This window comes from Lissotriton vulgaris, unplaced genomic scaffold, assembly GCF_964263255.1.
Source record: "Lissotriton vulgaris unplaced genomic scaffold, aLisVul1.2 SCAFFOLD_1729, whole genome shotgun sequence".
NCBI classification, from domain to species: domain Eukaryota; kingdom Metazoa; phylum Chordata; class Amphibia; order Caudata; family Salamandridae; genus Lissotriton; species Lissotriton vulgaris.
In genome coordinates, this window is record NW_028254431.1 from 472,418 (window position 1) to 484,052 (window position 11,635).

The 11,635-nt window shown below is 51.4% G+C and overlaps 1 protein-coding gene across 1 annotated transcript in view; it reads right to left on the minus strand.

Annotated features, from left to right (window-relative positions):
* Window positions 1-7,742, minus strand: part of CUNH1orf146 (chromosome unknown C1orf146 homolog) — a 277,504-nt gene extending 269,762 nt beyond the window's left edge. The window contains exon 1 of the mRNA XM_086951668.1: window positions 7,598-7,742. Coding sequence (XP_086807794.1) covers window positions 7,598-7,742 — 145 coding nt within the window. The remainder of the gene's footprint in view (window positions 1-7,597) is intronic.
* Window positions 7,743-11,635: the final 3,893 nt, after the last annotated feature.

Consider the following 11,635-nt stretch of genomic DNA (forward strand, 5'->3'; position numbering starts at 1 on the left):
CTGCCGGTGAGGTGTCCGATTGTTTTCATTGCACCGGCGCCGTGCATGGTGTCAGTATGGTTCGTGTTGCTTCTGTGCTCCCCGCTAGTGCATATCCTGCGGAACCCGGACTGGGCGCCCATCTAGGTGGGAGAGATAATGGCGACCAGCCTTGAGGATTACAACACTCTTGCGAGCCCCGCGTGCAGGGACCCGCTGCCCCATTCACTTTTGTGGCAACATTGAAAGTCGGAGACATCCTGCGTGGATTGAGCACTTTGAGATCTGATATGCAAGATAATGCCCGGGACTTAAAAGATCGCCTGGATGCTACTTCCCCCTATGTGCCTCCGATGGGACGTGGTAGCGCTCGACTGCAGGACACTGCACCACATCCTGTCCCCGATCACAGTGGAGTGCCTACCCAGGTGTGCTTAAGGGAATTGAGGGTGCGAGAGCCTGGTGGCGTTCCGGCGTTGATTGACAAGGCGGAGCAGCGGCCTGAGGACGGGGGGTTTGAGCAATGGCCGAAGCGCCGTCCCCGGACGCCATGTTTGGCTCTTCCTTTGTGTTCCACTGGTGACACTCGCAACTTTCTCCTGAAGCGGATAGCATTGCTTTGGCAGGCTGACTTGAGTGGACTGAAACAGTATGATGTCCCCCTTTCTATCATTGTTGCTCGCATGACTTTGGTGTGGACGGGCTCTGCTGGGCGGCGTCATACCCTGCTAGGATCGCTCCGTTTACCTCTCCAGTTCAAGATGGCTACTGTGCAACTGGACCACGTCGGTGCCCCAGATCGCAGGGGCCAGGGCTGAAGATGCTCTTCCTATCCTTAAATGCGGTAGAGTGTACTGTCGGGGCTGCAGGGAATAACCTGTGGAGTTGAATATTCGATTTCTATGGGTCGGGGATCCAGGGTTGGGCGGCCGAAGATTCACAAGCTGATTGTTTTGAATATTTGTATATGGCCCTCCTCCGTTCTTATGTGATATTTCTCTTTTTTTCCCCTTTTCTTTCTCTGCATTTCGGGTACTCTTTTGGGGCAACAGGCACACTGCTAGGGGGGGTAGGCCGTAGCCTCTGCATGCGTGTAGGGTGGGGGTAGGGGGGTGGGGTTTTTCTTTTGTCCGTTTCAGTTTCTATGGGCCTTCTTTTTCACTACTTTTGGTTTTCTTTTTCTTTTCTGTTTCTTTCTTGGGTCAGTGGGGTGGCTCGGTGCGAGGGGGGCTGCGACTGGCATGCAACATGTTTGATCTCACTATCCTGTCATATTCTTCATGCCGCTAGTCTGACTACGTTTTCTGTTGCTTGGATTTCTTCTGGTTACGTTGCCCTCTTAGGTCATTGGTGGATTGTTGGAACGCTGATCCTTTTATTGCTTATATCTCGGACATATTAAAATTCAAAATTAACCTTCACTCCTCCTTTTTCTCGGTAGTGTGTAGATACCCAGTGCAACTTAGGCTGGTTGCTATTATGTGTGCAGACACTATCGAGTTACCGCATTGCTTGCTAACTTGCTTTATAATGTGTCGTGGCCGGCCGGATGGTTGTAGGCCCGTATTTGTTCTGCTTTTAATGTGCAATAAAGGTTTCAAAAATTTTAAAAATAAAATTAAAAAAAATGGCTAACTATGGCCAAACCCACGAACCTGTGAGGGATGGATTAAGGGGCTCTTTGGCTCCCGCTAGTTCTAATATTCCATTGACCCTAGGCTTGGTTGTGCAACCAATGGACCTTACAACGTTAAGGGATGAAGCAGTGAGTACGAGTAACATAGTTGGTCCAGAGGTATGGCCTAATAGGCACTGCAACTATGGGGAAATAGAGGATCAACAATTGTTGGGAGAGGGACAGGCTGAGAAAGCCAATGTAGCCACCAAGGGGAACCATATTGGGAAAGATGCAAAGAACTCATATCCCCACCTAGATTTACCCCACTTAGATCTACCCCCTGATTGTTCACCCTATGTTGCTGTCCAGAATTGGAAAATGGTAAAGCTGAATCCTATGCCCAACTAAAAAACAAAACGATTCATTGGCTGAACATTAACAGACCTCTTCAGCGAGATGTACAATGTCAGATTTTATTTGTGCGAAGAGTGAGCTGGGTAGGAAGTAGACCCAAAAATACTACAGGGGACTGTATTGTTATTAATTTCAATGATTGTAGGGCGGTGAAACATGTGTGTGCTGGTCTCCCAAAAAATTTGAGATCTATTATCCAGATCCGGGATCTAAGGGCCATATGTATCAAGATACCAATTAGTGATTCTGTAATAGCGATTTTTAAGAAATCGCTATTTCAGAATCGCTAAATGGTATGTATCAAGAAAGTCGCAATTTATTTGCGATTTCTTGATATTCCTTAATTGCGAATTTGTAAATTGTGAATTTGCAATTAAGGAATACTTTCCCATTCATTTCTATGGGCCTCCTTGCCCATAGGAAGGAATGGGAATTATTCTCAATTTGCGAATCGCAATTTGGTAATCGCAAATTGAGAATATTTTCAAGGATGCAGGGGTGTCCAAAGGACAGCCTGTTGCACCCCTGAAATAAGTATGGGTGCACATGTGGTGCACATACATGCCCTAAGGGCATGTATGTGCGTCACATGGCACTTTGAAAAATGCAAAAATGGGCATTTTTCAAGAAATTCACAAGTTACCACCAACTTGAAGTTGGTGGTAACCAGTTCATGCCACTATTGGCACCAGTACTCATGGAATGGTAGATAAATCTGAACAGGTGGTAAATGCTAGGTGCGGCAAGCAACTGTCTGCCGGTGGCCCAAGAATCTTGTCTTGGAATATTGTGGGCCTTGCGGCTAAATTAGATCAGCCTGATTGGGGGGGATTATATTGACTCCCACAAGATCTGCTTATTCCAGGAAACTTGGGCCTTAGACCCTCAATATAGAGTAGGGCTTGTGGCATACTGTGAGGCGGCAGTCAAGGGACCTAGGGGTAGACCATCGGGGTTCTGTATATGGGTGGGATCCCACCTAGGATGTAAGGTAAAGCGAGTAGATACACACTACCCAGATATTACATGTATCCTCCTGTCACATAATAACTTACCAAAACTAGCTATTATTAATGTTTATTCCCGGCCAGTCCAGCATGGTGGGATCTCTTTGATGCTAGATTTACTGGTAAATCTTCTTTTTATTTTTTATAACTCTTTAGTTGCAACAAAAAGGTAAAGTGGTGGTCAGCACAATCAGGGAATACATTTGCCACATAAGTACCATAGGAAAACACAGTACATACAGAACTTGTCCGATACCAGACATCCCGTAGCAGTACAATTATAACAATAGTTCACAATGCAATCTGTTCGTCAATGGGTGTGATTCGGGGGGGCTCAAACAGGGTACCCCGATAGTCATTCCAGTTGGACCACACCACCACCCATTTCCGGGGGCAGCCCCAGGCCAGGTATACTGTCTTTTCCTGGAACATACACCAATCCATAACCGTTTTCCAGGAATTGAGTGTTGGAGACGTTACTGCCCCCACAGCCTAGCTATGTTGCGCTTCGCAATTGCCAATCCTAGTGTCACCCAGAGCTTCCCCCTCGATGGCAGGTCCGTGGGCTCCCAGAGGTTCAAAAGGCACCTCTTCGCCTCCAGTCGCAACTCCACCCCCAATAACTCTTGCATACAATCAAGTACCCGTTTCCAGTAGGCCTGCAGCACAGGGCACTCCCACAGAATATGGAAGAAGGTTCCCACCTCCCCACACCTCCTCCTGCAGAGTCCATCCTCACTTCGGCCCAACAGCATCAGCCTAGTGCCAGAAACATAAACCCGGTAGAGAATTTTCAGTTGGATCAATCTAAGTCTGGCTGATATTGCTACCTCCTTGGGGGATGATAGCGCGCCTCTCCACTCCTCGTCGTCTATTTCAAGTCTGTCTGCCTCTCATTTTCCCTTACGAGTTAGCAATGAATCTGGGGAATGGTTTATAAGTTTCTTGTATGTGAGGGAAATGGCGCGTTCTGGGAGGTGGCCATCCAGCAGTCTGTCCTCCAGGGGAGAGGACTCTGGGGGCTGAGTCCCCGCAGGGATATTAGTCTGAAGGGAGTGCCTAACCTGTAGGTATCTAAAATATTCTGTCAGCGCCAGATCATAGGTATGTTTGAGTGAGGCGAATTACACAACTCCGTCTGGACCCCATAGATCTTTGATGTGAGAGATCCCAATTAGGTCCCAATTGCGGAACCCTTTGGTGCGACCTAGAGTGCCCGGCCTCTCTGAGACCCATAACGGGGTAGCCATTGTAAGGATGTTAGCCCAGCCCAGTTTGCGCTGGACAATATGCCATAATTGGACAGAATGCTTCGTGGGCCCAGTGAGTGAGTACCTGCCAGGCCTGGGGCCTCATTTATGACTTTTTGCCGTAGGGAAGCGCAGCAGGCCTTCCTGCTGCGCTTCCCTACGGCAAATGAAAAGGGCAGAAATGCGCCGTATCTATAAGATACGGCGCATTCCTGTCCTTTTCCCCTCCGCCGGCGCACAATGGGCTGCCTGCGCCAGCGCAGGCACCCTAGCACAATGGTGCAAGGGTGCCTGCGTTGCGGGGAAGATTATTTTTGTACAGGAAGGGAAACCTTTCTGTACAAAAATAATCACAAGAGGCTTTTCCTCTTTCTATGTGTGCTGTAGAATGCAGCACACATAGAAAAAGGAAATACGAGGAGAAATAAAGACATTTCTCCCTGTTGCGCCTCCCTTACGCCTCCCCTGGGGAGGCGTAAGCTTTTGGCACTGCTTCAGAGTTACGATTTCTCGTAAATCTGGGGCAGTGTCAAAAGGCCATGGATGTTTCTGGGAACGCCCCCAGCAACACCCATTGCACGCCCCTTTAACGCAGTACACTGCGTTAAAGGGACTGATATTTATCAGGCAGCAGTACGCCACAAAAACTGGCGTACTGCTGCCTGATAAATACCACGCTGGCTTCTGCGCCACGGAACTTCATGAAAAGGGAAGTTCCGATGGCGCAAGGGGCCTTATAAATGAGGCCCCTGGAGTATAGCGCAACCTCAAAGTTCCCGCCCGGAAGGAGCCACCGGTCCATTCCGTATCCCGGATCGTTCCCGTCACAGTAGGTACCCTGGTTTATGGCCGAGAGAAGCGCAGCCCAATATTATTCCATATGTCTGGGAGCGCTATACCCCCATCAAACCATCCCAGTGTGAGTTTCTGTAAGGATATGCGGGGCGTCCCGGTCCACAAAAGATCTCTCTGTGTGGCCTCGATGGCAGCGAAGTATGACTGCAGAACTAAGTCTGGGTAGTTTTGGAGGGCGTAGAGGAATCGTTGCAGCATCATCATTTTGAAGAGCGCTGCCCGGCCCAGTAGGGACAGAGGGAGTTTCTGCCAGGTGGCGGAGTCTCTTTTAAGCCGCTGTAAAGGCGGCAGTAGATTTTTCTCATATCTAATGGCCTTCTCTTTGGAGATGAAGATTCCCAGATACAAGAACCCGTCCGTGGCCACCTTAATCGGGCAATCGCGTGGGATAACCGGAGGTGCTCCATGGAGGACAAAAAAGAGGGACTTACCCCAGTTAATACTGTACCCTGAATTCCTCCCGAAACTGGTGAAGATATCCAAGGCTACTATGAGGGACTTAGGAGGTATCGTGAGGTACAGAAGGATGCCGTCCGCGTAAAGCAAAATGTTGTCCTCCCATCCATCAGCCCATCAGAGCCCCCTCAGAGAGGGATCCTGTCTGATCCAGGTAGCGAGTGGTTCCAGCGAGAGGGCAAAAAGCAAAGGTGAGAGGGAACACCCCTGTCGAGTCCCCCTTCCTAGGGTAAAAACCTCAGAGGTTTTGTTGTTAACTGTGACCTGGCCCAAGGGCTCGGAGTAAAGGAGACGCACCCAACTGACAAAATTGGGGCCAAAGCCCAGTTTCTGAAGGACTGCCATCCTGTACGGCCACTCCAGCGTGTCGAATGCCATTGCGGCGTCCTGCGACACCACGACAGCATCCTCTTGGATCGTATGGCAGCGACCCAGTACTCGGTGAAGACGGCCAGATTGAGCGCCGTGCTACGATGGGGCATGAAGCCCGATTGGTCCGGTTTGACCAATGTGGTTAAAACTGGCTTAAGCCTATTGGCAAGGACCTTGGCCAGGATTTTTGGCACAGCGTTTAGTAATGAGATGGGCCTGTAGGCGGCACATGAGTCTCTCGGCTTCCCTTCTTTAGGAATAGCCACAATTGTGGCAAAACGTTGGTCTCGTGGCAGTGCACCCCTCTCCCTACTCTCCTCAAACATACATTTTAGGTGTGTGCTAAGGCTGTCGGGTTTGAGCTGGTACAGCTCGATCGGGAGACCATTGGGCCCGAGGGCTTTCCCTGGCCGTAGATATCGGATGGCCCCACACAGTTCCTCGATGGTAAGTGGCGCCTCCAAAGTTTCCCGTTCGGCGTCAGAGAGGGTAGGCAGCCTAATATCAGCCAATAGGGCAATTGAGCCCTCTTCCGTCCGATCAGACCCCCTACTGTAAACCTTTTGGAAGTGCATTGCAAACTCCCTAACAATCTCTTGGGGTTCAGTGATAACGGCCCCCGATTCAGTCCTAAGCTCGGCGACCACTCTCTGCGCCTGCTGGTTTATGTCTAGCCAGGCTATGAGCTTGCCCGCTTTGTCCCCTTGATCGTATAGTCTGCCCTCCCTATCTCTTGCCAGAATCCTTGCGGCGTCAGTAGCCAGGGCCTTGTAGTCGGCCGCTTTGAGTTGCATCTGATGTATAATTTACAGGTCGCCACCAGTCTGCGCCACGTTTTCTAGCTCGAGAAGATCAGTTTCCATAGACAACATTTGCGCCTCCCGTTCTTTCCGACGGCCAGCGATCAGAGAAAGGGCCTCCCCCCTAAGCACGGTCTTAAAGGCCTCCCACAATACTACTGATGACTCCACCGTGCCATCGTTTTTCTTGAAGTACTGGTCAATGGAAAGAGTCTGTTTCTTTTTCGTCTCCTCGCTGCAAAGGTACCAGGCATTGATCGGCGCCACACATCCCTCCCGTTGGTCACCGATTGTGAGGTGGGCCCACAGTGGGGAGTGCTCCGAGATACCCCTTGCTAGGTGCGTGACATCCTGAATTGTAGTGCCCTGGTGCATCGGTGCCTGGATGTAGTCTATGCGTGAGAAGGAGTGGTGTGGGCCTGAAAAGAAAGTATATTGTTTGTGTGTCGGGTGTCGGAGACGCCAGAGATCAAGTAGGCCAAACGCCTCCAGAAAATCAGATAGCCACATGTGTCCCGTTAGACGGGTGCCTGTCTAAGTCCCCCGAGACCAAAGCATTAAAGTCCCTGCCCACTAGAAGTTGCCCCTCTGGAAGGGAAAGGAGAACCCTTCCTTGGTATGATTGAGTTTGAAGACCCGGCGGGATATAAGTCGTTACCAGGTTGAGCCTGCGCCCCTCCCACTTCCCCGAGACAGCCGCAAAGCACCCCAGAGGGTCGGATTCTGTGTGATCAATGACACGTGGAAAGCTACGACGCAAAAGGATCCCTATCCCCCGGGACCCCGAGGTAAAGCCAGCGTGAATCACCAGAGAGTAGCCCCATCTGTTTAACGCGTGTAACGTACTTCCCAACAGGTGGGTCTGCTGCAGAAGTACCATATCCGGGAGGTGTCGCTTAACAAATTGCACAATAGTCCTTTTGATCTTGTCCCCCAACCCATTGACATTCCAGCTCAGCATCTTAAGGCTTTTACCCCACTTCATAGCCATCAGCTCATTCCACTGTCATATCAGCCCTGTGATTCCTGATACATTGTTTAAGCATATGTGTACACTACTGGTGTGACCATTCCAAACTTCCCCCCCTACCCCTAACCTCACCCAACCCCAACCCACAACCCTGAAACTGGTTAACTCCCCGCATCCCCCTCCCTGCTTCCCTGCTCCATAGGTGTTGAACTACCCACATCCCAAATTAGCAGAGCGCCTTTCACCACATCCCAACAAGGGAGTGAGGAGACCGCCCCCTCCCAAAAAGCGCCTAAAGGGGGAAGAGTGCGCCGGTCCCAGCTCCAGCCGCCGCCTGCGCCTGCCCCCAATGCACAACATTCCTGTTCCCAAGTATACACTCCTAAATAGTTTGATCGCAAACATATCAGTTCGTGTCCCGCGACCAGTATTTCAGAAGCCCCCCAGAGTTCAGCATCAGAGGCCTATCAATCTGACATTTACAACTTTATACATTACAGTTCGTCGGGGTCAATGTCACATGCCTGCCTCCATAAGTTGCCATCCTTGTCCCGGAGAGACCCCCACTTAGGGCTGGCCGACCTTGACCGCCAGGAGCGCTGGCTCTGGGCATCCGCTTCCGATCCCCCAGCTGTAGATCTCGGCGAGGCGACCTGATTGTCTCTCCAACCACCAACCTCTGTTCGGTCCTGCGCTCGCGATGCCTCCCTATCAAGCCAATCCTGCACTTCTGATGGGGCGGTGAAGAACAGGGACTTGCCTCCTGCGATGACCTTCAGTTTGGCCGGAAAGAACATCATGTACTTGAAGCCCCTTTGTCGGAGTGCCGCCTTCACACCTACAAAGGAGCGTCTATCCCGTTGGACCTGAAGCGTGAAATCCGGGAAGAATCGGATCGTGGCGTTCACATATTGCAGGTCACCCAACTGCCTAGCTGCCTGGAGGATTGCGTCCCTATCCCTATAGTTCAGGAGTTTCGCAATGATTGTCCTGGGCGGCGCACCCGGCTTGTGTCTTGAGACCGGCGCACGGTGGGCGTGCTCTATAGTAAAGATATTGGACAAGCGCTTAGGCTTAAGATGGGCGAGGATAAGGCCTTCCAGAAAAAGTTCCACGTTGGATCCCTCCATTCCTTCCGGCACTCCCACCACGCGTATGTTACTTCTGCGGGCTCTCCCTTCCTGATCCTCTAGCCTGAGGGCCATTAGCCGGTGCTGATGTACCAGTTCACTGACGCGTTTTTCCAGCGTCTTCGAGGAGGCCTGGAGCTCTCGTATATCGGACTCGTTCGCTTTGGACTTTTCCGTGGTCTTGCCGAGGTCCGCCCGGAGAAAATTTACCTCAATCGAGATTTTATCCATTTTTGTCTCCAAGTTGTTGCCCAGTGTTTGTATCGCTGTCATAATGGAGGCCAAGGACGGTTCCTTTGGACCTGTTTGATCCTCTGACATACTCCCTGCCGGGGCCTGCCCCACAGGGACTGCGTATTTACCCAGCTTGTTGGTCTGTGCGGCCACGTTTTTCGGCCTCATAATGGCAAACCGTCTGCACACAACTACGTGTCGTGGGCCTCACCGCTCCCCGACTCAGGTGTGAAGTAGCGAGGCGGCCAGACCCTATATCCAGGGCGGCCACCCCCTCCAGCTAGCAGGGGTATGCCCTGGTGACCCTTGTCCTGTGTCTCCTTTGCCGGGCGCGGGGGGCGATGCGCAGTATCTGCCGTGTCCGGGGCCTTCCCCGCTGTCTCTTTTAGGCTTTTTATGTGACTCGGGCGACTCCCGCCCCCTTCCTGGCTTACTGGTGTCTCTTTGGCCTCTAGCTGCCACTGGTAGCTCTCCTCCTGTGGGGCAGTGCAGTATCACTTCAAGGCCAGGTCGCATACCGGCCCACGCAGTCCTGCGGGCCCAGGCGCTCCGCGCCACCGGGCCTATAACGCTGTCTGTAGCCTGCGCTCACAAATTCCATCTCCAGGGGCCCCCACTCAGATCAGCCAGTCCTTGCCCCAGCCCTCAGGGGTCGCCTTGTCCCCGGTGGGCGCTCACCTCAGTGCACCAGGCCCCTCAGACTTCAGGGTCCTCTGTCTCCAATCTCGACTGAATTGTAGCGCAGGCCACGCCTCCCACTGGCGTAGTGCTATGATTATGACCACCGGGGCCGGAGTCAGATCCCCGAAGGATTTAAGAGTGTCCCAGGGGGTCCACTCACCTCCGTGCACCCCGCAGCTGTTGTAGGCCCTGAAGCGCCGCTGCAATCCAGGCCTCTGTGCGGACCTCCTCCCCTCGGGAAAGCCTCAAGCCGGGGTCTTGCGTGCTCATGTTGGCCGGCCAGGAGGCTCCAACACCTCCGCCGGCCGCACAGGCCCTGCAACACGGGAGCTTTTCTCCGCGCCGGGGGCGCGTCTCACCCCCGGAATTATTTCCGCCGTCAGCGATCTGCAGCGGCTGTCGCAGGAGCACTCTGGAGTGTGTCTCGGGCGGATACGGACGGATATTGCAGGGGTCAGACTTAGCTCCGGGGAACTCCCCTCTTAAGCGGCCATCTTCGCTGGAGCCTGGCCACGCCCCCCACTGGTAAATCTTCTTAATGCACTTGCGGGGGAACACGTATTTTCTAATTGGTGGGGACTTTAATTGTCATTTTGAACCCCTTAATGGTCTTGCGCAATCTATCACTAGTGATGAGGATGCCATCTGGTCAATTCTGGCACCCAATATCTATCCGATCAGGAGGTGGACACCTTTAGTGCTCCAATTAACTTCTTTAACCCTGACCTTCTCCCTAAGGGCCTGCAATGAACGGTATCCGGGTGATAACCTGGGGCGTGCTACATTTGAGAGACTTCAGGCTTCAGACTCCAGGCTTCAGTAATTGACTATTTTCTGCTTAGTGTAGAGATCTGGCATAATATGGCGGATTTTAGCGCTGAAGCACGCAGTGAAAGTGACCACATCCCCCTGGTCGCAGTGCTAGACTTCCAGATGGGGGAAAAGGTTGAGGCCCTCATAACCCGCATCAAAACAATCTGGTTGTTGTTGAAGGAGGGAGACGAATTCGATGGGCTAAAATAAAACAATCGCCGGAAACTATGTCAAAAATGCATATGAGTATTATACCCCTGTTAAAGCATGCCTTTTATCGGTCAATTTAATGAACTTAGGACCCGATAGTGATTTAGGAAAAATTCCTCAAGAAATGGTCCAGACTCTGGTGGATTTTTAATTTAATAGTGGGCCCGTTAATAATAAATCTAGCAGTGATCAAAAATCCTGGTATAGCAGAAACTGTAGGGAAGCAAAGCAAGCCCTGCTGTCATCACTCGGGGGTGACAATGTCCGTATTCGGGAAGCTAGGGCTGTTTTTAAGAAAATAATTGTAAAAGTCAAAATCTGATTGGGAAGCCGATAGATGGCAGGCCATTAAGAAGGCTTTGGATTCAAAAGATAGTAGAAGTTTTTGGAACCTCGTCCACACGGGAAAAACTGAGGGTGGGCCCCCATTGATCCAAATATTATTATTATTATTATTATTATAAACCATTTTATAGCGCGCTCTGCTACTGGGGAGTATCCTGGCGCGGGAAAAAGAAAAAGCAGGAAGCGGACCCTCACACAAAAGAAAAGGACTCTTAAATAGCACTGTTAAACAGATACGTCTTCAGATGTTTTTTGAATGCGGCTACAGTGGGTGTGGAGCGCAGGTGAAAAGGAAGAGCATTCCAGGCGCGAGCCACGACCACCGCAATCGACTGCCCACCAAGTCTGGCACGTTTGAAACGGGGGAGGGATAGTTGAAACAGAGTGGAGGATCTCAGAGTACGTGTGGGAACGTAACTGATGAATCTTTTTCTCAAGTACTGGGGGCCTTGATCATGAATAGCACGAAACGCCAGAACCAATTACTTAAACCGGATGCGC